This window comes from Pseudoliparis swirei, chromosome 24 (genome assembly GCF_029220125.1).
Source record: "Pseudoliparis swirei isolate HS2019 ecotype Mariana Trench chromosome 24, NWPU_hadal_v1, whole genome shotgun sequence".
NCBI classification, from domain to species: Eukaryota; Metazoa; Chordata; class Actinopteri; order Perciformes; family Liparidae; genus Pseudoliparis; species Pseudoliparis swirei.
Window position 1 is genome coordinate 19,200,820 of NC_079411.1, and position 24,049 is coordinate 19,224,868.

The window sequence follows — 24,049 nt, forward strand, 5'->3', positions numbered from 1 at the left end:
TGAATGTACAGACGTGCATTGTGTTTCTAAAAAGAGAGCCTAGAATCCATTCCAGAATCCAGAATCCAGAATCGTTGATTCTTTTTCTTTATTCAAGGTGCAGTTTGCACTGAAGTACATTTGTTATTTTCCTTTCTTTATGCCCTTCCTCGTCGCGTTCTACTGTGTGCATCGATTAAGTTTAATGGGATATTTCATCCAGTTATAATCTGACAATACGCAGTACCTTCATGGGCACAACTACAATGTTGGTCCACTTTGTCACTGTCGCCACTAAACGAGTGTAATGAATTAAAACGAACCAAAAAATAATCATATTTTAACCGAGAACCACTCTGGTCATTACGTAAAAGCGCCATGTTAGTGAATTGAACATTACGGTCTCGAATGAGACGCATTCACATGCAGATTTGTAGAAATACTGAAGCACCAACATGTAACCGGTGAAGTGTGGAAGGAGCAACGAGGGGTCGGAAAAAAGAAAAGTGTCAACACTGTGTTTTTATTCCTTGTTCCTCTTCGGTCACGTGCATGTTTGGAATTTGTAAAAGTCTACAGAACTACAGGATTCTTGAGTTGCAGACACACCTGAGTGTTGTACAACAGGGGGGGGGGGGAGTGGGTCGGATGTATGATGCATTTATGTGGCTCGCAAAGAATGTTTTTTGTAATTTTTATGGCACAATTCTGAATTGATTCTTTCACAATCAGTGAAGACTTTTGATGAAACAAGCTCGCCTCTTCACCAAGAATACAACAAGGAAACCATGCAGAGGCAAAAAGTTGCAGTGGTAATTAATTAAGTGTCGTTTTTTTTTTGCTTTTTTTTTTACTGTCATTTTTGCACCAGCAAATCCATACAATTTAAACACAAAATATAATGATTTCATACTCAGATAAAAATAAAAAAAGGGAAAACAAACACAAATAACTTTATATGCTGGTAATAGGTGCAAATTCGGCAAATCCACATGAGAGGCAAATCTCAAAGTAAAAAACCCATAAAAACCAAATCTGCGAGGTGAGCATCTTTAACCAAGGTTCACTAGAAAGAAAACAAATCAATCCTAAATAATTCTCTTCATGCTTCTACACGAGAAAGGAAAAAAAGCAGCGACATAAACAGTCTTTTGTCTGTCCGTGGTCCTCTGTCTGCCTCTTTTGAATTTTTTAAAAACCTTTTTTTAATCGCCCGCTCAGCTTTTCCTCTTGAATTCTTCTTCCTCTCTGGCATCCTCTCCATCTTTTCTTTTTTTTTCTTCCCGCCTATGGCTTCTTGCACTTGCCTTTCTTCTCGCGCTGCTGGAACTTCCTGAGCCTGCGCGCCCACGTGTCCCTCCACTGGATAACCAGGCTGCCTTTGTCCGCCACCACTCCGCCCTGGCCGGGGGAGTCCTCGTTGTTCCCCAGCAGCAGGTACTTCTTCCCGGGCTTGATCTTGGGACACTTGCAGGTCACGTCCTTGGCACGGACCCACAGGAACTGGTCGCCGCGGCGGATGCGGCTCTCGCCCTGCTTGTAGACGGAGATGATGTTGACGGTGAACTTCCACCACTCGCCGGCCTTGTCCGCCTTCAGGATGTGCACCTGGACGGCTGCAGAGGGAAGTCGGGGACGAAAGAGAGGATGCGTTACGTGAAGATACAAGGGAGATAATAACGGTTGTCGTACACGGCCACAGCCGAGCGTCACGATGTGTCCGAGGGCGTCGCAACCGGCCAATCAGAAGGTGACTAATCAGGGCTGGAAATGCATTCATCTTTGTTTTGACTTCAAACTAATTCACCGCAACTTCGTTGGTCATCAACAGGAGCGCAACCTCCCAAGCACCGCGGGAAGAAAAATAGATAAAGCGGCATGGCTCATTTCAGTGTGTCAGATACATATTGAATCCAAATTAAGGTAAATACACCAATTGAGATTTGGAAACAAGTATTTGGTTTTTTAAAATAAAAAAATAAAAAAAAGTATTTCTTAACATCGTCCATCCAAGCTGTAGAATAGCTCCAACTGTGAGTCTTATCACCAATGCAATCGCCAATGGACTTTTGACCCCCCCAAGCTGTACAGTATCCCCCTGAGGCCCTGAGGCCCGAGGCCCGTGTCGACGGTGACCCCGGCACCAACGGGCACCAGACGCCGATCTCTCTGTTTGTGTTTAGTCAACATTCACAGCACATTGAAATGGTTCTCCCACATTGACATGTCCCCCCCCCCCCCCCCTCCTGCGATTCTTTATGCGCGGCCGTATGTCGAACCGCAGAAGCTCGTGGCGGCGTTTCCCCCGCGCAGCGCGGAGCCTCGCTCCCCTGCTGCTCTCTTCAAAGCGGCCCAAAGCGGCGGCTCGCTCCGCTCCTGTAGATCCACATTGTGTTTGACTTTTGGATCCGCTTCGCTGAGTGTAATACTGTACGGGGATCCTGTTCTGGTCCGTGACGGGTCTGTGACTGAGCTGCTGCGAGCTAAGCACGGATGTGATGAGCAGCCTACTCCGCTTCTCACGGGATGTTTTAACAATAACCTGGATTTTTTTTAAATAAATCTTTCCCAGCAAATTTCAATTCGGAGAGCACGGCCTAATTATCACATCCTGCATCCTCGCTGATAAATGTTGATGCACAAGAGGAACTTCCAACTGTATCCTGCTTGGCATTATCTCATCAGCACCAGCAGATCCCAGACCAGTTGGGGAGCTACGTGACGACTGGTTTCTCCACCCTGACACCTCACTTTACTACTCTGTCCTCGGGTGAGTGCTGCCCGCGGTTTTCAAAATAAATGTCCGTCTTCCCGGAAGGCTCCGTCAGGTTGAGTCCACAAACCTCGGTAGATGGGTGGAGGCATTTGGCTGAGCATAAAAACATCCACGCTGGCTTCTCGTTCCGCACGGGGAACGGACAGCAGCCTTCTGGCTGAGGGATTCCCCCCACACACACACACACACACAGTATGTCTTGATACCTCCACGTTCACAATTACGTGGATAGCCTCCGAAAACTATTTAGTGGGATATCTATTATTTTTCGTAGGTATTGCTGGAGGAGGCCGGCCTGGATGAACGTGGATGAACGGACGCGTGCTTCAGAGGCGAGGTGAGGCTCTTCTCACGACACTTTAGCGGGCGAGGTAGGCACTGGTGGAAGAGGAGGTGTCTATAAGCTCCCCTCCCCCCACCCACCCCCACCCCTAACTCCTCCAAATCCCTGCGGAACAAAGCCCCCCGGGGCCCTGTCTGTCAAGCCGCCGAGGTATGCCGCAGGATGCCGCTGCTTGCTTGACCGGTTGAGCGGGCGGACTTCAATCGAGGGAGGGGACGGAGGAAGAGGGGCAAGAGGGGAGAGGTCATACGTCTTATCCACACCTTGAATGGCGTGGCGGACGGGCGGCCACAGGAATGCAACGGGAATGGCGTCGGCCGCGGGGGGAAGTGGGCCGCCTAATGAGGATCTCTTGGAGAGGAGCGCCCACTGTCCGTCACACTGCTTTATCCGCTCGGGTCTTAAATGCCCGCTCGGAGGCGACCCCCCCCACACACACACACACACACACACACACACAGACACACAAACACCTCTGCTTAATTCTTCATCCTGCCCTTTCTCTCTGTCTGCGTGTCCTTCGCTTCTCTCTTCCTCCTTGAAGATCTGATGCCGTCCGTTTGCTCCTTTGTCTCCGTCCTCAGAAAGATGGAGTAAGCCATCAGCCTCCTTGTAAACCGCAGCAGCTTCCCAGCAACGTGGTGGACTGGGACGTATGGGATGGGGGGGTATTCTGGGCCCGGCGCATATCCTAAACAGTGCTCTGCCCCCCCCCCCACCCTCCCCATGGCAGAAACGTCGTGTTTCTGCCATTAACTGTTTTAAAGCTTGAAAGTGAACATGGAGTCATGAAGGGCTCTGGAGACGTACCGTAATCTTTCTTGCAGTACTTCTTCATGTTGATCTTCAGCTTGCCTTTCGATGCTTTGCAGTAAGAGTCACAGTCTGCAGGAATAAGAGGGGAGAACAGAGGGTGAGGGGCTGCAGGGGGAGACAAACAGAGAGTCTTGTAAAGATGTTAGGGATTAATTGTTGAGGAGGGGAGTAAAATAAAAACAAATCTCATAATAAGCCATTTTCAGAATATAGTAGGGAAAGGCAATGTGGGCCTATGAAGTCACAACATAGCACGACTAATTTTAACTTAATTTTAATAGAAATATATTAAATTGTCAATTGCATTTTCGTCAAAGGTGAATTTATGAAATCCAAATTAAATGTTTATTTCAAACAGAGAAACTGGATTTTTTTAAATCACACTCAACAATTCCTTTAAATATTTATGTATCATTCATACTCAGTTACTCAACTAATTATCAATAATAATAATGTAATTTAACTTGGAAATACTATTTTTGATCAATTTAAAAAACAATAATTTTACATGGTTGTAAAATACCAACTCACTATAGATGAACTGGGAGTTTAATTAGCACTTCTGTTAAAAAACGAATCTATGATTATCTTTGTCATTTCTACTAGATGAAAATGTGAGAAATCTGTTTCTCTGTTGGACGCACATTTCCAGGTATACACAGCTGCTTTAGCATTGTTTTTTATTTCTGGTTCTGAACCAGAAGACCGTCTCAGTAGAGAAATAAAAAGACAACAAATAGAAAGCCCTTTCTGCCTTTTGGGAACAAAGAGAACGTATACGGTTCCCCTCAAACAACTTGAGAGAACAACAACTGTGTTGTCTGACGGGACTGCAGCGTAGATGCTACCGTTGGAATCATAAAGTGTGTGTGTGTGTGTGTGTGTGTTTGCTTCATGGCGGAGGCCCTTTAACCTCCTCACCAACCTCCATGTGGGATGGCGAGGACGGTGTAGGAGAACTCGCTGCTGCCATCCACCCGCTCACTCCCCGTCAGACTGTGGGAATGAGTCGGGCCCATAGTAGACCACCCCCCCCCCACCACCACCACCACCACCGCCTCCCCCTCTCCGAAATCTCACCTCGCTTGTCACCTCGGCTCCCGACCTCCCGGAAAAAAAAGAATAACCCCTGGGATCACATCAAGGCCCCACCGAGGACCATGTCAAGCTTTTGCATTTCTTGCAGTGTGGACGTGAGGGAGGAGGAGGAGGGTGGGGGAGCTGAGGGCTGGCAGCTATTTGAGAGAGGAGAAGGTGGGGGTGTGTGAAAGGGGGGTCAATGCCACACAAAGGGAGGTCAGGAAGGGAAAATTAGCCATCCATGAAGCGTTAGGCAGAGGACCCCTTTTTTTTGGGGGGGGGGGGGGGCTACACTTTGGAGCTGTGAACAAATAAATACCTCACGCAGGCAGAGGGGTCACCCAAATCTCCTCACGGCTCACTCGTGTGTGTGTGTGTGTGTGTACGTGCGCGCTCTCCGAGGTAGCTCAAAGCTCATTGTGTACTCCAGCTTGATTCATCATCTGGATAACAACTTTAAAACAAAACTATTTCCATGTGTCAAAATAACCAAGGCAGGGGAACTCACGCCGTACTGGGTGGTTTTTAATTATCGGGAGTATGCCTTGCAGATCGTAGCCTGCTCCCCGTCCATATGGATCCATAAGGACATACATATGCGGGACCTTTTATGATCGACTGCCTGGAGGTTGAAGGAGGCCTCCCTCCACTCTGCCCCAGCAATCCAGAGCGTATATATATAGCTGCATGTGATTGGCCCCCTGCGTTGCTGTCACGCTGACGGCCACATGCATGTGGGCCAGAATAGCGTGTGACGTGAGGTCATAGGAAAAAAACAACTTGTTCCCCTTTCTTTTTCGGGCTCCTCTAGCGCCCTCCCAACTGGCGTAAATTGGATCCAGAGTATCCCGACATGGGTTACACTTCAAGTCGTAATGAGCGTCGTGCAAGAAAAGAAAGGGAGGAAGAGGTGGATGGACGGTCGAGCGGTAGTGGAGGAGAAGTGATGGCGGAGGAAGGACCGGAGCTTTCAGGCGGCCTGAATATGAACACACTTCATTGTTGTGAGCAGATCTTTGCCCCATGCCTTTACTCTCCTTTATGCTCCGTTTGAATGAGGTTGCCCGGGGAACACCGCGGCAGGAAAAAATGCAGGGAGGGAGGAGGGAGAATGGATACTTGTGGAGAGGTTGACAAAAAAAAAAAAAAAAAAGACAGGGTTGAAGTTTATCTTGGGGGTTGGAGGAAGAAGATGAGGAGGAGGAGGAGGAAGAGCGGGGATTTAAAGCGAAATCAGCGGAAAATTCCACAACCGGTTGCCTCACAAGCCGTTTGTGAGTAAATAGAGAGTAACGGAACATCGGCAGAGTAAATGAAATAGAGGAGTCTATACGAGCTGCACCTGATTACCATGTAAATGATGGAAGGGGGGAGCTGTGGAAAGGAAGCTTTGTTTTCTCATAACCCCCCTTGATGCCATCATGATACTTCCCTTTGATAGCCTTTCGTTCCCCATTAGTGGACCCCTGAGACACAGCTCCGGGCCCCGCTGAGAGCACCCCGAGATCCCCATTTAGGGCCGGGCAGTCCCCTACCGTGAGGACAAATGTTCCCTTTGTGCGCGCGTTACAAGCAGGGGAAGTGGGAGCAGTCCTGTAGCACGGAGCTAAAATGTGCTTTGGGTGTTCTGAGTAGATGTAGTTACTGCGGCGCTTTGTCTCCGGCCTTTCAGGAGCACGATGAAGTGCGTAACTGAGAGGTGGACCTGTGCCCCCTCCCATCAAAGTGCTGTACAGAGCTTTGGGCTAATCGTTTTCATTTGGGATGCTTCTTACTGAAGCTGCTTTAAGACAGAACTCAGTACTGTACAGTTCAGCGTGTTGGCGATGGGCTGGCTCTGGTTCAGGACGGAGTCAAAAACAAACACATGCCCAACACGCTGAACAATAATTGGGGGAACTGAAAATATTCCCAATCAAAACAACGGCGACTATAAACCGTATGAAGGACAACTGAAGTGGCTTTTTGAGGCCGATGGGAATGTGCCCGGAAACAATAAAGGCATAAAGTCAAAATCGTAAGTAAAAAAAGAGAATTCTTTGAGGCAAATGAAGCAAACGTTATTTTACATAAGTGAAGGTAACTCCACAACGGGACTGCTGTGCAAACGGCCCAGAAATCTCTACACATTGCAGACTCTGTAGTTTCTTCTCGCACCTTCATTACAGTCGATTTTCCGACCAAGAAGCAGACGTTGAAGTTCCGTGTTTCTGCAGTGGTACGTCTGAGGGCTAATATGTATTTTGTCGATGCGCAGATAACATCAAATGTACCGAGGCAAGTGACATCAGATCTCAAGAGGTCTCTCAACGCCCACGACCAGATGTGAACAGCCCTTCCCGACCGACTGGACCTGGGAACGCTCTGGACGAACGTCGGTATTCTCGGCGTGAGTGAGGCCGCGGAGGCACGGCGGCATCGGAGGGGCCACGGCGGCGAGACGATGAGGTGTAATTGACGGCCCGGGAGGAGGAGGAGGGCTTTCTCCCTGCGCCGGACTGATTGAGAAACAAATTGCGGCCAATAAAGCATGTCATTAGATTACGGAGCCCACGGCTCTGTGCTCCTCAAGAGCCGTGAGTTTGGATCGCGTCCAGCAAAGGACGAGGACAGGAAGGAGAAGGAGTCCCCCACTTGTTCTTATTCTTTTTGTTCTTTTTGTTCTTGTTCTTACAGCCGGCGAAGAGGCTGTTAGAGCTCCTGACCTGATTCTAGATTTCCGGGTGGCGTGCAATCAGTTCGGATGAGTCGATTGGTCCTCTGTTACTGCAGCTGACGAGGTTCGGATGAGTCGATTGGTCCTCTGTTACTGCAGCTGACGAGGTTCGGATGAGTCGATTGGTCCTCTGTTACTGCAGCTGACGAGGTTCAGATGAATCGATTGGTCCTCTGTTACTGCAGCTGACGAGGTGCAGATGAGTCATCGGGGACTCCAGTTGGTTACCACCCAAAAAAGGCGGAAAGAGGAAAGAACCCTGCCACGGTTGTCAAAATACGGCTCCGGCGCAACAGACATGTAAATATGATATTGATCACGAGATTCCAGTGCCGTGCAGTTTTTTTCCCCATCCATTATTTCTTCCATAATTAAGCGTTGTAATAGGATCCCGCGTTGACAGGACGGAGCGCGGTGGAGTCGCCGAGTGCTGAGCAGGGTGTGTGAAACGAGACTCACGTCCAAAGAATCCAAGGAGGGGTCCGCCACAGATTCTGATCGCTTCCAGCCTCGAACAAGACATGAGCACACACACACACACACACACATACACACAATAAGACTGAACCCCGTTACCATTGCACGCCTCATCGTCATCCCTCCGATTCTCCTCATCATCATCATCATCATTAGTCACTTTCACATCTTCCCATCCTGACAGGCCCGGGTTGCGGCCATCGCAGGTCATCAGCGGTTAATCTCCTCCACATTTCGCTGCCGCGCTGCAGACGTCTCTGTCACGGCCCGTGGGAGTGGCGACTCACACCGGCCGTGACCTCGCAGCACAATGTGTGTTCTGTCTGGGCCGCACCATCGGAGGTATTCTCCATGCATTCCAGCCCTCCGTGTGGCCGGGACGGGGAGAGACACATTAATATCCACTCCATTTTCCCCTCACGCTCTCCATTCACGCCTTCCAAAATAAATACCCCCCCACCCCACTCCTCTCCTCTCGTACGACTGTAGCGCATCAAGGCACCTGCCTCACGGCTGTCAGCCCATCACCCCCTGGTGTCACACACACACACACACAAACTTGTGGACACTTTTTCCACATATATATTATTTCTCAATTAACTGTCTTAACAGATCTTAAAAATCTTTTTTTTTTTACCTGCTCTGAATTTTTTACATTATTATTCTCTTTGATTTAACTAATTTCCCCTTCTATTTTTCCTCTTCCTACTACTCCTTCCCCAGCCGATTGACAACTACTAATAATGATTATAACAATTATGAAAATGATAATCATTATATTATTGATAATAATAATGATAATAATTGAGTAGTTAAAAAATGACTGCCGTTTGAATACCAGGCGGAGCACGAGGCGGCTCTCACAGGTTTCTCTATCCGTCCTCGGGGGCCTCAGGCCCGGGTGGTCCGGGTGGTCCGGCGGGACACTCCTACTCACGTCGTGATGCAGGCCGACGCAGGACGTCCATCAAGGTGCTCAACCTCTTCGGGCTGAACAGCCTCGTGTCCGTTATACACGCGAGAGGGAATTCCCCGAATTCTCTGTTGTGATTAGATTATCTTTATATCGCAGCACGGTCGAGGTCATTACAGTTTCCTTCAGGTTGTGTTTATATAAAATCAATCACATGGTTTCATCAATGAGAGAATAAAAAGATGTTTAGCCTTGAACCAGGATGTAGCCACAGGCAAGACATTCACATGATGACAGCGAATTGGAGGCAGAGGTTCGTTTTCATCCCGAAAAACATCCACAACTTTTTAAAAAGTAAAAATGCTAAACAAAAAAAAGCAATCAACTTGCTGAACAACTTTGCATTTACTCAAGTTGTTAAAGTGACACGGGCCCTCCTCCCACGCACCAAGTGATCCCAGAGTAAGGTGAGGGAAACTTTCCTCCAGCGCTAAAAAGCGGACATATTCCTGACAAGGGGGCCCGGAGAAACTCCAGAAACTTCACATACACACCCACAGTGTTATGTGAAGACAAAGCGTGAAACAGAGGGAGACGAAGGAGGTGGAGGAGAGCGAAAAAGAGACTGAAAGAGAGAAGAAAGGAGGCGGAGGAGGGCTTGGGGGACCGGCGGTATCCCGATGGTGCTGTCAATCCAAGCTGTCCGGGGAACCTCAGGGCCCAACAACAGTGCTGCAGGAGCCTCACACACACACACACACACACATATACACACACACACACACACACTCGATATATGTATACCTGGGGCCTCATGCAACTGCATGCTGTGAGGTGGAAGATGTTTTTCCACCACGACGGGCCAGGAGGAAAAATGCGGGAACTCTTTCCAAAAGGGCTTTTAGAGTTCTAGTGCGTTTATGTTTATGAGGCACAAGATGCATTTTTTAGTCAGCATCACATATTGATTTTGATTTTCCGTTAAATAACGCGATGAGTGTCTTACTATTCCAAGTTTACTCATATCCCAATATGCAATCATAAAAAAAGGGATCCAAAGGAAGTCAACTGAAAATAGAAAACAACCACTAATATGTCACCAGAAATTCAACCAATGAGCTTCCTTCGCCTCAGTCAGTCCTCCCTGCATCAGACTGGGTTCAGAGAGATGAAATATCGTCGGATCAAATCAGCCGTACGCTGCGGACCAACACCCCACCGTGCCGCAGTTATGATTCATTGTGGAAGTGTGAGAGATTAAAGGCGGCACATCCCAGGGAGGCTGCTAATTGGTTTAATATTCATGAACCCTCTTAATAAGGAGGGGGAAGGCCAGAGGGATCCAATTTATCCTGCAGGCTGTTTATTTTATGGAAAAATATTGTGGTGAGAAGGGAAGCTGCTGGATAATCCATGTACTTCCACATCCCTCCCTCAAGGCCAGGTGGGCTGGTATGGATGCGCAGCAGCATGTGGATGAATATAAATATACAAATGAAGTAAATGTTTGACTCTCATCTGTACTCACCTGATGGCTCCTCTGTGCTGCTGGCCGGGGTTGTAGGAGGTGCAACTGGAATCTCTACTCCCGGAGAAAACATGAAAGAGAGATCACTTTCATTATTACGTGATAATAAGATAAGATAATCAAAAAAACCTCACCTTTATCATGACCTTTTATAGTGTATATTTAATGCTCGACGCAGGCAACCTTAAATTATTGAAGGAAACAGTTTTTTATTGCATGCCTCCACGGTGGGGGGTATCCAAAAATGGCCCAAAACGCTTCTGGCTCGTCTGAACTTATGCTCATGCACAAAGTTGAGGGGGGGAGTAATCAACGTGCAGATTGTCATTTTAATGGGGAAGTATTCGGCCACAAGTTTCTCAAAGCTCCTTGTTTTTGTATTTTCTTTTTCAGCAGACACGCTTTTTAAATGAGCAATCGGCTGATAGCACGTATACCTCATTGACAGGGAGTGTTGTCGATCATTTCTAATGGAAGGATGAGCTCCACCGGTCTGATCTGTGTGCCTGTCGTACTGTAGCAGCGCGGTGTGTTCAGGCGGTTTAATGCAGGCATAACGGCACCGCACTCTGACGCGGATCCATCAACAGATCTGACCTCCAATAACAAGTCTGTCTTACACTCCTCCTGGTCAGTTGTAGTTCATGGTTCACCCGCCACTGAACGAGCCACCACGGAAAAAAAAGGAACTCTCTCGCTGCGTCTCCAAGTTGTATTTGGCCAAAAAATCTGATATTAGGCAAACATATTGTTACTATGTGGCATTTTAGACCTAAATAGTATACTTTATTATTATCTTAAGGGAGGATACCATTTTTCAGAGCTGTATGATTGTCCAAAGACTTGATTCTCTCTGCCCTCCTCCCTGGTCGTGTGTCCACCAGTGGGTAGGAAGGTGACGCATGAAGAACGACACTGTGTGTCCTTTTTAGTGTGATTGTGGACGGAAAGGGACTCATCAAAAAGTCTGCATGCAGCAGCAGTGGGGGCGGGGGGACAACAAAATGTGTATAAAAGAGGCATGCAAAGGAGGAAAAGGTGCACAGCTGCGTTGGTTTCAGCCGTTGCGAAGGTGAAGAATCAAGTCTCTTTGATCGAATGGGATCTCGAATGGGATTTGTTTGACTTGTGGACACGACAGGGCCCTCTCCGTGGCGAATGGGTCTGCCTGACGACAAGAAAAACAATTTCTGCGACGGCGCCTCCACTGATGTTGTTGTTGATGATCGGGCGTCTTCCATCAGCATTCAGCCGACAATCTTAAATAATAAGCCTACTTCTCCTAATTGACCCACGTATACATTTATGGCTGACAGCGGTGTACTCAAAGATCAAGACGTACCGGGACTCGGAATAAAAATGAAACTTGGCAGGACGTCCAACCGAGGGAGGTCCAGGACTTCAACTAAGCTGCATAAAGAGGGGGACTTAATTCCCATCCCTCTGGGATCACCTCAGCTCTCACTTCGCGATCTCTTATCCCTCTACTGGGCCTCGGCCCGTGCACGTGGAGATTTATCCCCCGTAAGCGCTTAATTCCCGGTGTCTAATTACAACGGCAAGAGCGCCAATTAAAATGTGTTTTTGGAATGAGACAAACTCATGTGCACGCAGCTTTAAGGCTTCTCTCGGGCGATGCCGTGTTGTTCCATCATCTCTAACTGGGATGCGAGGCTTTGCTTTGGCTCGTAGAAGGTCATCGGATGCTGAGAACAAGACAGATTCTGTAATTCAACTCCCTCCCTCCCGTCCCGAGGCACTTTGGAGCTCTGAAGGCTCTGGCGTTAACGGCTCCGCCGCGTCTTTACTCCAATTCACGCCGACCGGGAAACAAGCCGGGAGCGTGACCTTGTGGCCCAGTTCTACCGCTGGGTCTACGTAAGCCATCGCAGATTTACTGGTCAGGAGGGAGGATTCAGGCAGTGTGTGTTTTGCAGCATACTATGTGTGACTCTTATGAATATGCACATGTGTGTGTGTCAGCAGCAGTCTGGTGCGTCGCTCCCTTTTTCTTTTCTGTTTCTCCTCAAAAATGATGCAACAGACCTGAGGCCAGAGCCCCAGTGTGTCCCACAGTGAGGCAGACATGGTCAAGATTCGGGTTCCACGTACTTATGCAGGGGGCAATGGGCGAGCGGCTCTGCTGGTAGCCTTTAGCGCAGCGGTTGCACGTGATACCGGTCACGCCGTCTTTACAGGGACATTGTCCTGTGGTTTGGTTACAGGTTTTGCCAGCAGCGCCCACAGGATGGCAATCACATGCTGTGAGGAAACAAAGGAAGAAAGAGAGGCACAGTGAGTGGTCTCGCACACACACACACACACACATGTGGGGTGATACAAACTGGTGCTATCTACAGACAGCTGGAGGCGTGCACACAGAGAGGCGGAACTTACTCAAGAGGAGGGGCTTTTTGAAGCGAGCGCGGCACGGCGCCTAAAAAAGAGCCACACATCCTGGCACCGCTTTGCTCGTTAGCGTGCACACATCAGGTGGAACCCGAGTGAATCGGAAGCCCGCCAAGATACAGTATCGACACCGTCTCCCGGGTCCCAAAAATGTGGCCGTTTGGCCGCGGCCTGGAAGAGAATGCCGCGCGCACGTCTTCCGAATGATATAATAATGGAGGATAATCCTAATTCCCTGGTTCTGATTAATGCCGGGCTTTGAACGCCCGCCCAGGACGTCTGTCACACTTCCTCCCAAACTTGGGGGTTCTATTGAACACATATGCTGCAGGAATGTAGCCATTTTTCCAATTGCCGCCCTCCAAATCTCCGATGCGTGCCCTTTAATTCATTTCACAGCCTGTCAAGTAAATCAGCGTTAAATAAAAATTATCTGCCAGTTAGTTCCTTTAAAAATATAAAAAATCTATTTGTTGGATGTGAATCAGTGTGGGCGGTGCGGCCTCCATGATCAATCAACATTTTCCATCACCTTACTAGAAAAACCTGCAAAGCCTATAAAACACAATTTGTCATCAAACTCCCAGCACTAAATTCCTCACCCCGTGGGTGTTATAATTTCAGTTTTATTTCCTCTGGAAAAGCAGTGATGTGCAGTGGTTATGGCCGGCCTCTGCTCCTTTGTCCACCCCCCCCCCCCCCCCCCCCTGTTCTGAAGGTTTGTTTTCTGCGTTGTGTCAGCCTTCAAAGGGCGTATGGCGTATAGCTGAATTATGCACTTTAAAGGTTTGCTGGGTATTTAGTGGATCGGCCTGTTTTTTGTATCTAACCGCACGGCCAGCTTTCAGCTTCAAAACAATCCGTCCGTTTCGGCCCCCAGTCGCATCGAAGTGAGCGTCTTGTACGAACACACGTCAAAACAAGTTTGAATTAATAGCAACGCTTATGCACACAATCAAAACCCTGCAGGCTTCCACTGTGCATTCATTCAACTGATTAAATCGTGTCCCGTAATCCGCCTGCAGGGGACAGATGTTATTTGATTGGCCTGGTTTTTTTTCCGTTTTAAATTGATGTCTTCTATGCGTTTAAAAAAAGTTAAAGTTTCAGCTCCAATGTCAGGTGTGCTTGGACCCGGAGCGCCGATACGGTTGTTATTCATTCAGGCTGTCCCACAGACGTGCTCTCTGGGAGAGCGGGGCCTCGGGTTGGGGGGGGGGGGGGACACTTCCGTAAAGTGGTAATGTAATACAGAATCTGTACTCTTCATCATCGACCTCGGGCTCCTGGAAAACGACACACTTGTTGTTGTTTCCGTGAGGTTTGTTGGAGCGCTCCGACGGCAGCACAAAGTCCATCATCTCGGTTTCAGCAGGCCTCCTCCTCTCTATCACACTCTGGCACCTTTATCTCTATTACCTGTTTCCTGTGATGCAGCTTCTGTTGAGGCTCTTATCTCTCCTGCATATGTGTGTGTGTGTGTGTGTGTGTGTGTGTGTGTGTGTGTGTGTGTGTGTGTGTGTGTGCCGTTCGCCCCCCTTATCAGACTGAGTGAAGCCTCCTTGTGTATCTATTTGTACCTTTTATCAGACTAATCTGTCACCGCTTTCATTGCTTGGTTGTGTCTAGCTCGGTGGGGAGGAACAGCGCACACACACACACACACACACACACACACACATGCGCGCGTCAGGGAGCCCAATAAACAGCATGGAGGCCGGTGCAGCACGTCTTCGGGCCTGTAAATCTCGGTTGAGGCACAGGAGGGCAAAGTGCGCCTCTGGTTCGGAGCTTCAGAGAGCTCCGGTTATATTTATAGAGCGTCTGCCTGGTAACCGCAGCTCTCAGAGCCTCCAGCTCGCCAGTAAATCAAGTCGCACAGCACATGGCCTACAGGTGGGGAAACGCTCTCCTCCTCCTTCTCTTCCTCCTCCTCTTTCCTGCATTTGGTCCTTCGAAAGGCTGACTGACTCGCCTCCGAGTCGTTTCCCCCCCCCCCCGGCTGGATGACTAATTGTCCGACTCCCCGGCTTGGACGGGCCCACCTGTTGGCTGAAGGGCCCGCTCACTCTGGAGGGTGCGACAGAGTATTTTTTTCGGTGTTTTTTTTAAAGTGTGTGTCCACTTAACGGTTAAGTGTCTGCCGGCGCTCTGCACGCTGGCTGCCACAGATGGCTCAGGGAGATACGGGAGGAGGGCGGTGGGGGAGGGGGGGGGGGGTCCTTCTGTGACAGAAGTTAATGATCAGAAGTGTAGGAGCGTGGAGCAGAGCTGAATCTAAGGGATCGGCCGCGTGGTAACTGTCATGTTTCTCGATGAAGATGAAGTTCTCCAATGCCGAAAGAAGCTCTCCGTGGACCGAGGGAGAGGATTCAAAAGGCCCAAGAGTCGAAGATTGCACAATGTGAGAATGTTTAACTCTGCCAATCGCTTACCATAAAGCTGGCGGTTGAAGTCTGAACCCACCACCACCACCACCCCAAACACCACCACCACCCGTTTGGTTTGTGCCAATAAGAATAATTCGTCGGCCCTGGAGTGAAGCCAAGCTCCCCGAGTCTGTGCTCTGTTATAATGAGGTTTCTTCAGGGAGCAGAAAGAGAGAGCAGGACACGGAGGTATCGGGTTGTAAAGGGCGCGTTCATCTGAAAGAGGTGCGCGTGCAACGCTTGTTGCCTTGTTTGACGTTTTAAAGCGAGCCCCTAAATGTCAGACGTGAGCTTCTTCCCCGTGAACGATGTTTGAAGCAAATGTGCAAATGTGTAATTGAAAACACAGATGTCAAGCGTCTCCCGCCTCCCCCTCCCCCGCCCCGCCCGCCCCGACAGAAATCCAAAGCTAAAAGTGAAGTCGTGAACAAAATCGCAGAACCTTGAAATCCCATGCAGGAAACATTTTATATGCGGTCAATAAAAAAATATAATGTTACTTTGTCAATGGAAGACATCTGCTGTTAAAAACCACTCTGATTGAAACAGACCATCCCTTTTAATAAAAGCCTAATTTCCCTCCAATATGCTAAACATGTTCCTCATCATCCCACCGGCGGCTGCAATTACATGAAGGTTGATGTTGGGATTCCATCTGTCCCACGAGCACCAGCTTGATGTGTGCTGAGTGTAGATCCTCTGAGGACTGGTCCAGAGCATGGCGTCCACCATGAAACCTCCCCCAGGTGATGACTTACATAAGGAGACTAGATATTTGTAGAACACGTTTTATGTAAATGTATGTTTGAGTATGCCGCAGTGTCTTATCAAATATGTGCTTATTTCCAGAACAGACATTTAAACATTGGATTAAGCCAGGTTCAGAATTATTGTCTCATTTTGTTGAAATATGAAGTCAATGTTTTTTTTAAAGGGAAGTTTGGGATATCTCTTTGTGTCACTCCATAAATAAAATAAATAAATAACTTTCTCCATGTTTAAGGAATAAAATATTCAAGCTATGGAGTATTTGGAGACAAGCGTCCATAACGATATGGATTATAAAATAGCATACTTTCCATCCACACCACAGGGTGAAACTAAATAACCAAGAGAAATCCCCATGACACTTCCCTATTTGGTTACCTACAATAAGACAATGATCTTTTGTCTTACAAGTGTTCTGAATAGTTATGTTTAATTTTTCAAAAGAGGCCTTATGCATTGTTGACTACGGTCGTCTTCCCTTGAGGACAAACTACTGTCTGGCTGTTCACAACCAGGCCGGGTGACAGACGGCTGATTCAACGTATCTCCGTTGTCTGACGGAGGCGTTGAAAGACCACCCAGGGGCCTTTTCAGGCCGACACATTCCTCTGTCAAATACGCTCCAGCGTGTGTTTCACTCCGAGGCTTCAAACGGGCGAAAGACACAAGCAAGAGCTGCTTGAAGCGCACGCCGTGTTTACACTCTCGCTCAATGAGGGGTGAAGTTATACATTTCACCGCGGCAGCGTGGCCACGATGGCCTCCCGTGGAAAAGAGCAGCTTTTTTTTGGGGGGGGGGGGGGGGGGTGCAGATCACATTACGCAAGAAAAAGCTAACTCTCGCGCTGCCTCCTTCCAATGCCCATTCTCACACAGATGAGAAGCCCCCCCCCCCTCTTTTTCATTTTTAGCTCAATAAATAACCAAACCTCTTAATTGCCGTCACTTCAGCGCAGCGCTCAGTCAGCTCGCGGAGCGGACAGAAAATGTGTTTCTGCGCCTTGAGTTTCGGCGAATTATCGTGAGTTACGATGTTTCAAAGCAGAAAACTCTTGACCGCACGCATGGGTGTTTGACGTGGGGGTTAGGGCTTTAGGTTTATCAACACAGAGGGCATGAAATACAATGACACACATCTCTAAAGTCTGCATCTGTAACTTTGCAAATATCGTTTGCGAAAACGTTTGAATTGCCGAAAAAGAACCAACGAATATGCTCTGCATCATTTGTCAGTTTGGGGGGTGGGGTGTGTGTGTGTGTGTGGGGGGGGGGGGGGTAATTACCACATCCTTTATTGTGAGTCTGTTGTGACGTCACTGAATACCTCGGTCGAACTTGGGACAGCGTTTGCTTCCAATCACACGGAGCAGGAAGAGGCGGGAACACGTGCACAGACTCTGGCAGACGTCACGGATGGAATCGAACAAAAGAAGAAAAAAAACTAAACAAAACAAAAGAAGAAACAATAAATAAACAAAAAAAAAGTCGGGCCGACCAATTTCATACGCGGTGATGAAACGTGTTTACGTTGTAGTTCGGTTTGGAGACTGATGTAATGAGTTGATGACATGCCTGCACTCCTGCTGCGAGCCTATAATTATCTTACAGTAATAATACAATTATAGATCAGATTGAATTGTTTAGGGAGCCAAAACAAAGCATCATGCTGTATTGTTTTTTGGCTTTAAATTAACAACCGTGAAATTGTGTGCGACTTTGCTGATGATCAGAACAATGATTACAGCTGTAAACTAATGCTTATTTAAATAACTATTAACCTGTCAATTATTTATAATTCAGTCATATTTTGCTATAATGCTACAATAATATATGTTTTAAAAAATTGAAATAATTGCCATTGCAATGCTCTGTGTAATAATGTCTGAATACTTATGATCATGTGATATTTCAGTTTTCCTTTTTTAATTAATTTGCAAACATTTCTACATTTCAGTTTTTTTCTGTCACGATGGGGGGCTGAGTGTACATAAATTAACTTTTTGATTTTAGCAAATGGCTGCAATGAAACAAAGACCGACCATTTTAAAGGGGTCTGAATACTTTCCGTACCTACTGCACATATCAGCAGCAGGAGAGCGAGAGACCGATGCAGAGTCAGAAAAGACGAGACATAATCCATATGTAGGGGACAGATGAAGATGAGGATGAAGATGAGGCAGAGTTCCTGACCAGCAGCCCTAGATATCATAAAGCTCTACGCGGACATCCAATCCAGAGCCAGCCTTATCTCCAGTTCTGTCTTACATGCCAACGGTATGACACCGTGAGGAGAGCAGAAGAAAAACAGATTCATCTCAAGGCTGTTTTCTAGTCATGGTAACATTTTTAATATGTTCAACATGTAACTGAGGTTTAATTTGGCTCTCCAACAAAAGCTTTGGTGGATCCGTTCATCTTTCCAACGTCTCTCACAACTCACCAGAGTAGGCAATAAAAGTGAGCCTATAGTCAACAGAAATATGCTGGACTGACCATTTGTTTGAAAACTGTTGTATAATTAATACATTATACAATTAATTACACGAACATTTAAATGGGATTTAATTTTTTACCAGACTAGGATAAAAATGTGCAGTATTTTATCACAAATCCTCCTAATTAAGCTTTGGCTCTGTGGTGAAACGCTCAGCTGGACCTCGAGGCCTCCGACTCTCTCCATGAAAGTGAGTTATGGGACGCTGAAAGAATCGAGCCTCTTGACACACGAGAAGGGAAGTAGGAACAACAACACGGAGAACGGGAGGTTCGATCTGCACAATTAGCCGGCCTGGCGGAGGATCGGGGTTAACGACACACATCGTCCCTGTCCTGATGAATCGTATGTTTGCATTCCTGCCCGACAGGAGAATGGCCCCAAAGCCACGGAAGGTGTCGGTGGAAGTGGAGTAACAGAGCTCATGAGCGGCTGGAGTGGAGAGCCAGAGGGGTGGGGTGTGTGTGTGTGTGTGGGGGGGGGGGGCTTTGTCATGAAGTAGTGGGGCTCATGTCGAAGGCCGGGCGTTCTCTCGCATCGGTTTTGGGTGATGTTTGCGTCGTCGGGTAAACGCTGCGTTTGACTAACGCCGTCCATGATGACATCATGGACGGCGTTAGTCCGGTTCATCCGACCTGCCGCCCAGTCGGTTTGTTTATTTACTCCGCGGTGAATGAGGTGAGACAACATGGCCGGCTGCAACTGTCATCAGGCAGCTAATGTTTCCTCTTTGGAAGTGAGCGCCCTGAAACCCTGGAACAGGTATGCATATGTGTGTGTGTGTGTGTGTGTGTGTGTGTGTGTGTGTGTGTGTGTGTGCAAGCTGTATCTCTCCTCTGAGGTGTCTCTGGGCTTGTTTGCACATGGATTCAGCTCCCTGCAGCTAAAGAGGAGGTGAGAACAATCTCCTCCTTCTCCTCCTCCTCCTCCTCCTTCGCCTCCTTGCTTCCTTTGACCCTTATTAGCCACGGTGAGGGCTGATGGCGGGCGATTCATCCAGCATTGAATGGCGAAGCACACCTGTGAGGGGGTGTGTTCCCCTTCCACGCCCTCCCTCCTTCCTTCCCGTCTTTCACTCTCTTACCATTGCCCCCCCCCCCCACCCCACCCCGTCCTTCCACCGATCTTCCTCAGGTTCTCGCTCGTCTTTGACCTAGGATCACTTCACACCTCCGTTCTGTTTGTTTTGCTTGTCCTGTCATCTACCCCACCCACCACCACCACCACCACCATCTCCCCTCCCAGAACGAAGCCAAATAACTCAGCTGTCGATGAGGGAGCGGCCCTCTCTTTACCACCGCGACCTCCACAAATCCCAACAGACCCCCAGCTCATCTCCGCTGACAGAGTGAGATGAGGGCGAGACGGGTTTAGGAATGAGAAGACTGCCCCCCCCCAACACACACACACACACACACTTCCTGTAATTCATCTAGAACTGTTTCTACCAGACCTAAACAATCTCACTGCTGCGAGACAAAAAAAAGGAATACGGTTTTGAAGAAATTGCCAAAACGTTTTTGATGGAATCGGATACTTTTGTTGTTCCGCAAACGTTCCCAGTCCAGAAAAAGAAAAGAGAAGCCGTACCTTTGCAGGCCTTCCTGTGTGAGATGGGCTTGGACAGGTCTCTGTAGTAGCCCTCCTTGCAGTAGTGGCAGTGGCGCCCCGCTGTATTGTGGCGACAGTTGAGGCAGACGCCGCCGCTCTTCCTCCCCGACAGCTTGTACAGCTCCATGTTGAAGCGGCACCTCCGGGCGTGGAGGTTACAGTTGCAGGCTGCGGAGGAGGGAACGACACGAGGAGCAGAGAGGTTCAGTTGGTGAGAAACCAACGGGTCATGGTAAAAAACAGACTTTATTTGACAGTGTATAACTGAAATTACATTAATTTAAATACCTTGAAGCCAGTGAACAAAGTCCTGACTCGCGAAAAATAATAACTATGGCAGTGGGAGTAATTCAAATTTAAAAGGTTTATTCAGTCAGTTGAAGTCGTGATGAGGTTAATAATAACTAACTAATAATCCAACAGGAAGCAGAATTAAATTAGCTGCACTTTGATTCACCGTACACCCTGTGCACGACTTCATCAAGGTGGCCTCCCTTCTCCCCACCTATCTTCATCACTCCCCGTTTCATTTCTCTTCGTCGTCTTCCACGCTGCTCTGCACCAAGTGAAGCGCAGGGCCTGGTTTTGTGGCTCCTCCCCCGCGAACATGCGCCCCAGACCCCGCCCCTTTTTTTGCCGCGCTCTTGTTTACCGACGAGTGCAGCAGTTTCCGGCCCTGAGTCTCATTAGCCCGCCTGATCTGTTTATTCATGACTCTCTGGCAACGAGGGCGAGGGGGACACGCCTGACTTCATTAGGGCCCGGCCACCGTTGGTGCATTATTAACAGCAGCGCTACTTTTACAGACGTGTGCGCATGCGGCTGCATGCTGTCAGCGTCGACACGTGTGTGCACCACCTGTTCATCATCTGCTCAATAGAGGTGGAGGAGCCCTCACCTTCACCATCCCTCAATCTGGCTTCTCACAGGGATGTGTGTGTGTGTGTCTACCCCCCACAAGTCCTCCTCTCCACTCCAAGAAACTAATTACAATACATTTTCTTGAATACCCCCCCCACCCCCCCCCACACACACACACCTGAAGCCCGCATCTCTGCACAAAACTGTTGTGACGCATTTTCTTGAGCTCATAGATATTTTGTGACTAAATTGTCATTTGCTTCTGGCCGCTGAGCTCGATGGATCGAACACAGTGGCTCTGATTCTTCTGTCCGTGCAGCTTGCAAACGCCGAAGGGCCAGGTTCGGCCTCCCTGTGATTCTGGGGCCACACTTAGTGAAAGACGTCTCCGCGCCCGCCTGCAGGTAGAAGGGGTTACTCTGTCGGGGGAGTTCAGCCGGTGGAGGATCCCAGACCCGCGGACACGTCTCTGTTACACCGCAAACATCGCTCGACACCCTTTTTTCCGAAAGGAAGACGGGGGAATTCTAACCCTGGCGGACTGCGTGGCCCCCGGTGTGAATAATGCCGCCGGATACTGAAGAAGAGACGGCACACAAGCTGAAGGTGCGGGGGCAGAGGGGCCACATTGTGCTCGACGGTATCGAGCTTCACGACGTATTGTTGTCGGATAATGGAGGACGAGTGAGAAGCACTTCATCCAAACTCACTGACACTGGGCTTGTTCACACAATGAACGTTTACACGTCGAGGAGAAAAAAACATGTCGGAAACCCTGTTGTTGCTGGAGCAACTCCAAGTGTTTCACGAGCCAAGACTGCTTCATAAAAATGTCATCATCACACGAGTGACATCATCTCCCCCAAATCAAAGCTCATTTCATAAAAAAATAATTGACTGAATTTGAACCGTTCGAACACGACCAGTTTGGGTTGGCCCACGACCATCATTGCATCACCTTAGTGTGATGCTCCTGATCTTGTTGTGTTGTGGCAACACCTTTGTGTCAAGCAGAAGAGAACAAAAACAGGAAATCTGTGAGTTTCTTCATATTTGGAGCGAACGGCCACTTGGACTCGCAAATGAAATGATTATGTTTTGGAGGTCAGAAGTCCCTGGGACCTCATAAAACACATGTTTGTCCATACCCCAGGAATTCATACACTAATTGTGACAATTTCCCAACTTGAGTGGTTGTCATGCAACCACAAGGTGGACACTCGAGTTTCTCTTAGAGGTAAAGCAGAATTACAAACCGGACAATACCAGACATCACATTATATTATACCTGGTATTTAGTTAAAAACTGATCCATTGGTCACTTCAAACATCCTGTGTTGTTGATGAGAACAATACATTGTATTGCCTGAAAATCACCGTTAAATCTAAGGAAAAACATTAGCTTATTTTAAACTAAAGACCTCTCATATAATATTTTCCTAAAATCACATTTTGAATAGCTTTGTATATTATGTGCTGAAAATGTATTTATAACGGCCACATTTACATCTTTATGGGCCCCCTCCGAACTTTTGGTCTGTTTTCAATCAAATTAACTGCTCCAGGATGGATTAGCGACCCCCCCCCCCCCCTCACCCCCTCACTCCAGTAAAAATAAGTGTGAACCGATACCTTTTAAAACAAGAGTAATTGAATTAGATGGATAAAGCTAAGCTCACCCAGACAACACCTCCTGTAATGTGCACCACCGCCATCGCAAACTGTCGGAGACTTGCAGCTGCAGAATTGGACAGTAAAACTGATCGTTGTTTATCGGGTGCTTTTCCTTCCCCGCACGTCCTGGGAAAACGCGTGGCCCCCTGAGCATGCGTCCGAGTCTGTTTTGGGAAAAGCCGTCCAATTAGTGTCTTCGACTCGGTTCCCAGCACCCATCAGCTGACCTCAGTCTCGTAGCGGCACAGAAATGCGGCCTTCCCCCTCGGCTAATTAGAGGGGAAGAATTCACGCAGCGGAGCTGTGTGTGTGTGTGTGTGTTATGGGGGGGGTTGAGGTTAAGCCCGCCGTTCTTGCGATAAGCACGGTAATTGTGACATCGTCCACGGCCTCGGTGTGTTGCAAGGAGGAACTTGAGCAGCTGATCCTTCCCACTTTCTTCTGGCTGCTCGGACGGAGAAGCTCAAGAGGCTCGTTGTATTTTTCTTTTGTGCCATGTGGGATGGAATCGGATGCTGAGACCTTTCTCGTCCCAAAAATAGAAAATACCCGTGCGTTTTCGGAGGTCTGGCGAGGTCGGAGGCTCTGACAAAGATTTGGCCGGCAGCAGGAGCTCTGCTATTCTGCTTTTAAACAAACACCAAGGGGAGTCGACACATGAACAGTTTACTTTTAATCCGGTGGGCGCCCCCTCAAAAGTAATCTGATTAAATTCTAAAGCCCCCTCGAGAGAAAATGAAAAAGAAACAAAATGTCCTCAGAGCGAAAGTTGTTAAAGTAGTATATGTTCACGATGACTTATTTTTGCAAATGTTTTCATAAACTTGATACAGCTTGATACCCCCTGAACTGTATGGTGCATTCAATTAAATCAAGGCATCCCTCTTTTTACCCACCTCACACACACACACACACACACACTCTGTATACCGAGCTGGATTCACAGAGCTCTTGTGGGCATAAAGGCTCCAAAAATAAATCTGACTGAAATGTTTTTAAAGCAACAAAGTTGTGAAAAATATTTTCTTGCGGGACCCTCTGATTTCCTTCTGTAGGTGTCAGCCATCTAGGAAAAAGTAGCAACACAGCAATTTAAAGACACCAGTAAAAGTATAACAAAAACTTTATTATGAGTAAAAGTATAAAAAGTCTCAGATCTTAATTCTTCAATTCTG

General features: G+C 48.0%; 1 protein-coding gene across 2 annotated transcripts in view; it reads right to left on the reverse strand.

Annotated features, from left to right (window-relative positions):
- Positions 1 to 809: 809 nt before the first annotated feature.
- The window catches only part of ntn1a (netrin 1a), a 46,718-nt gene continuing 23,478 nt past the window's right edge, over positions 810 to 24,049 (reverse strand). For both annotated transcript variants that reach the window (XM_056408777.1, XM_056408778.1), the window contains exons 3-7: positions 20,319 to 20,507; positions 12,741 to 12,890; positions 10,629 to 10,682; positions 3,909 to 3,983; positions 810 to 1,595 (exon numbers count right to left, since the gene is read on the reverse strand). In XM_056408777.1, the coding sequence (XP_056264752.1) occupies positions 1,267 to 1,595; positions 3,909 to 3,983; positions 10,629 to 10,682; positions 12,741 to 12,890; positions 20,319 to 20,507 (797 nt within the window). In that variant the 3' untranslated portion in view covers positions 810 to 1,266. The remainder of the gene's footprint in view (positions 1,596 to 3,908; positions 3,984 to 10,628; positions 10,683 to 12,740; positions 12,891 to 20,318; positions 20,508 to 24,049) is intronic.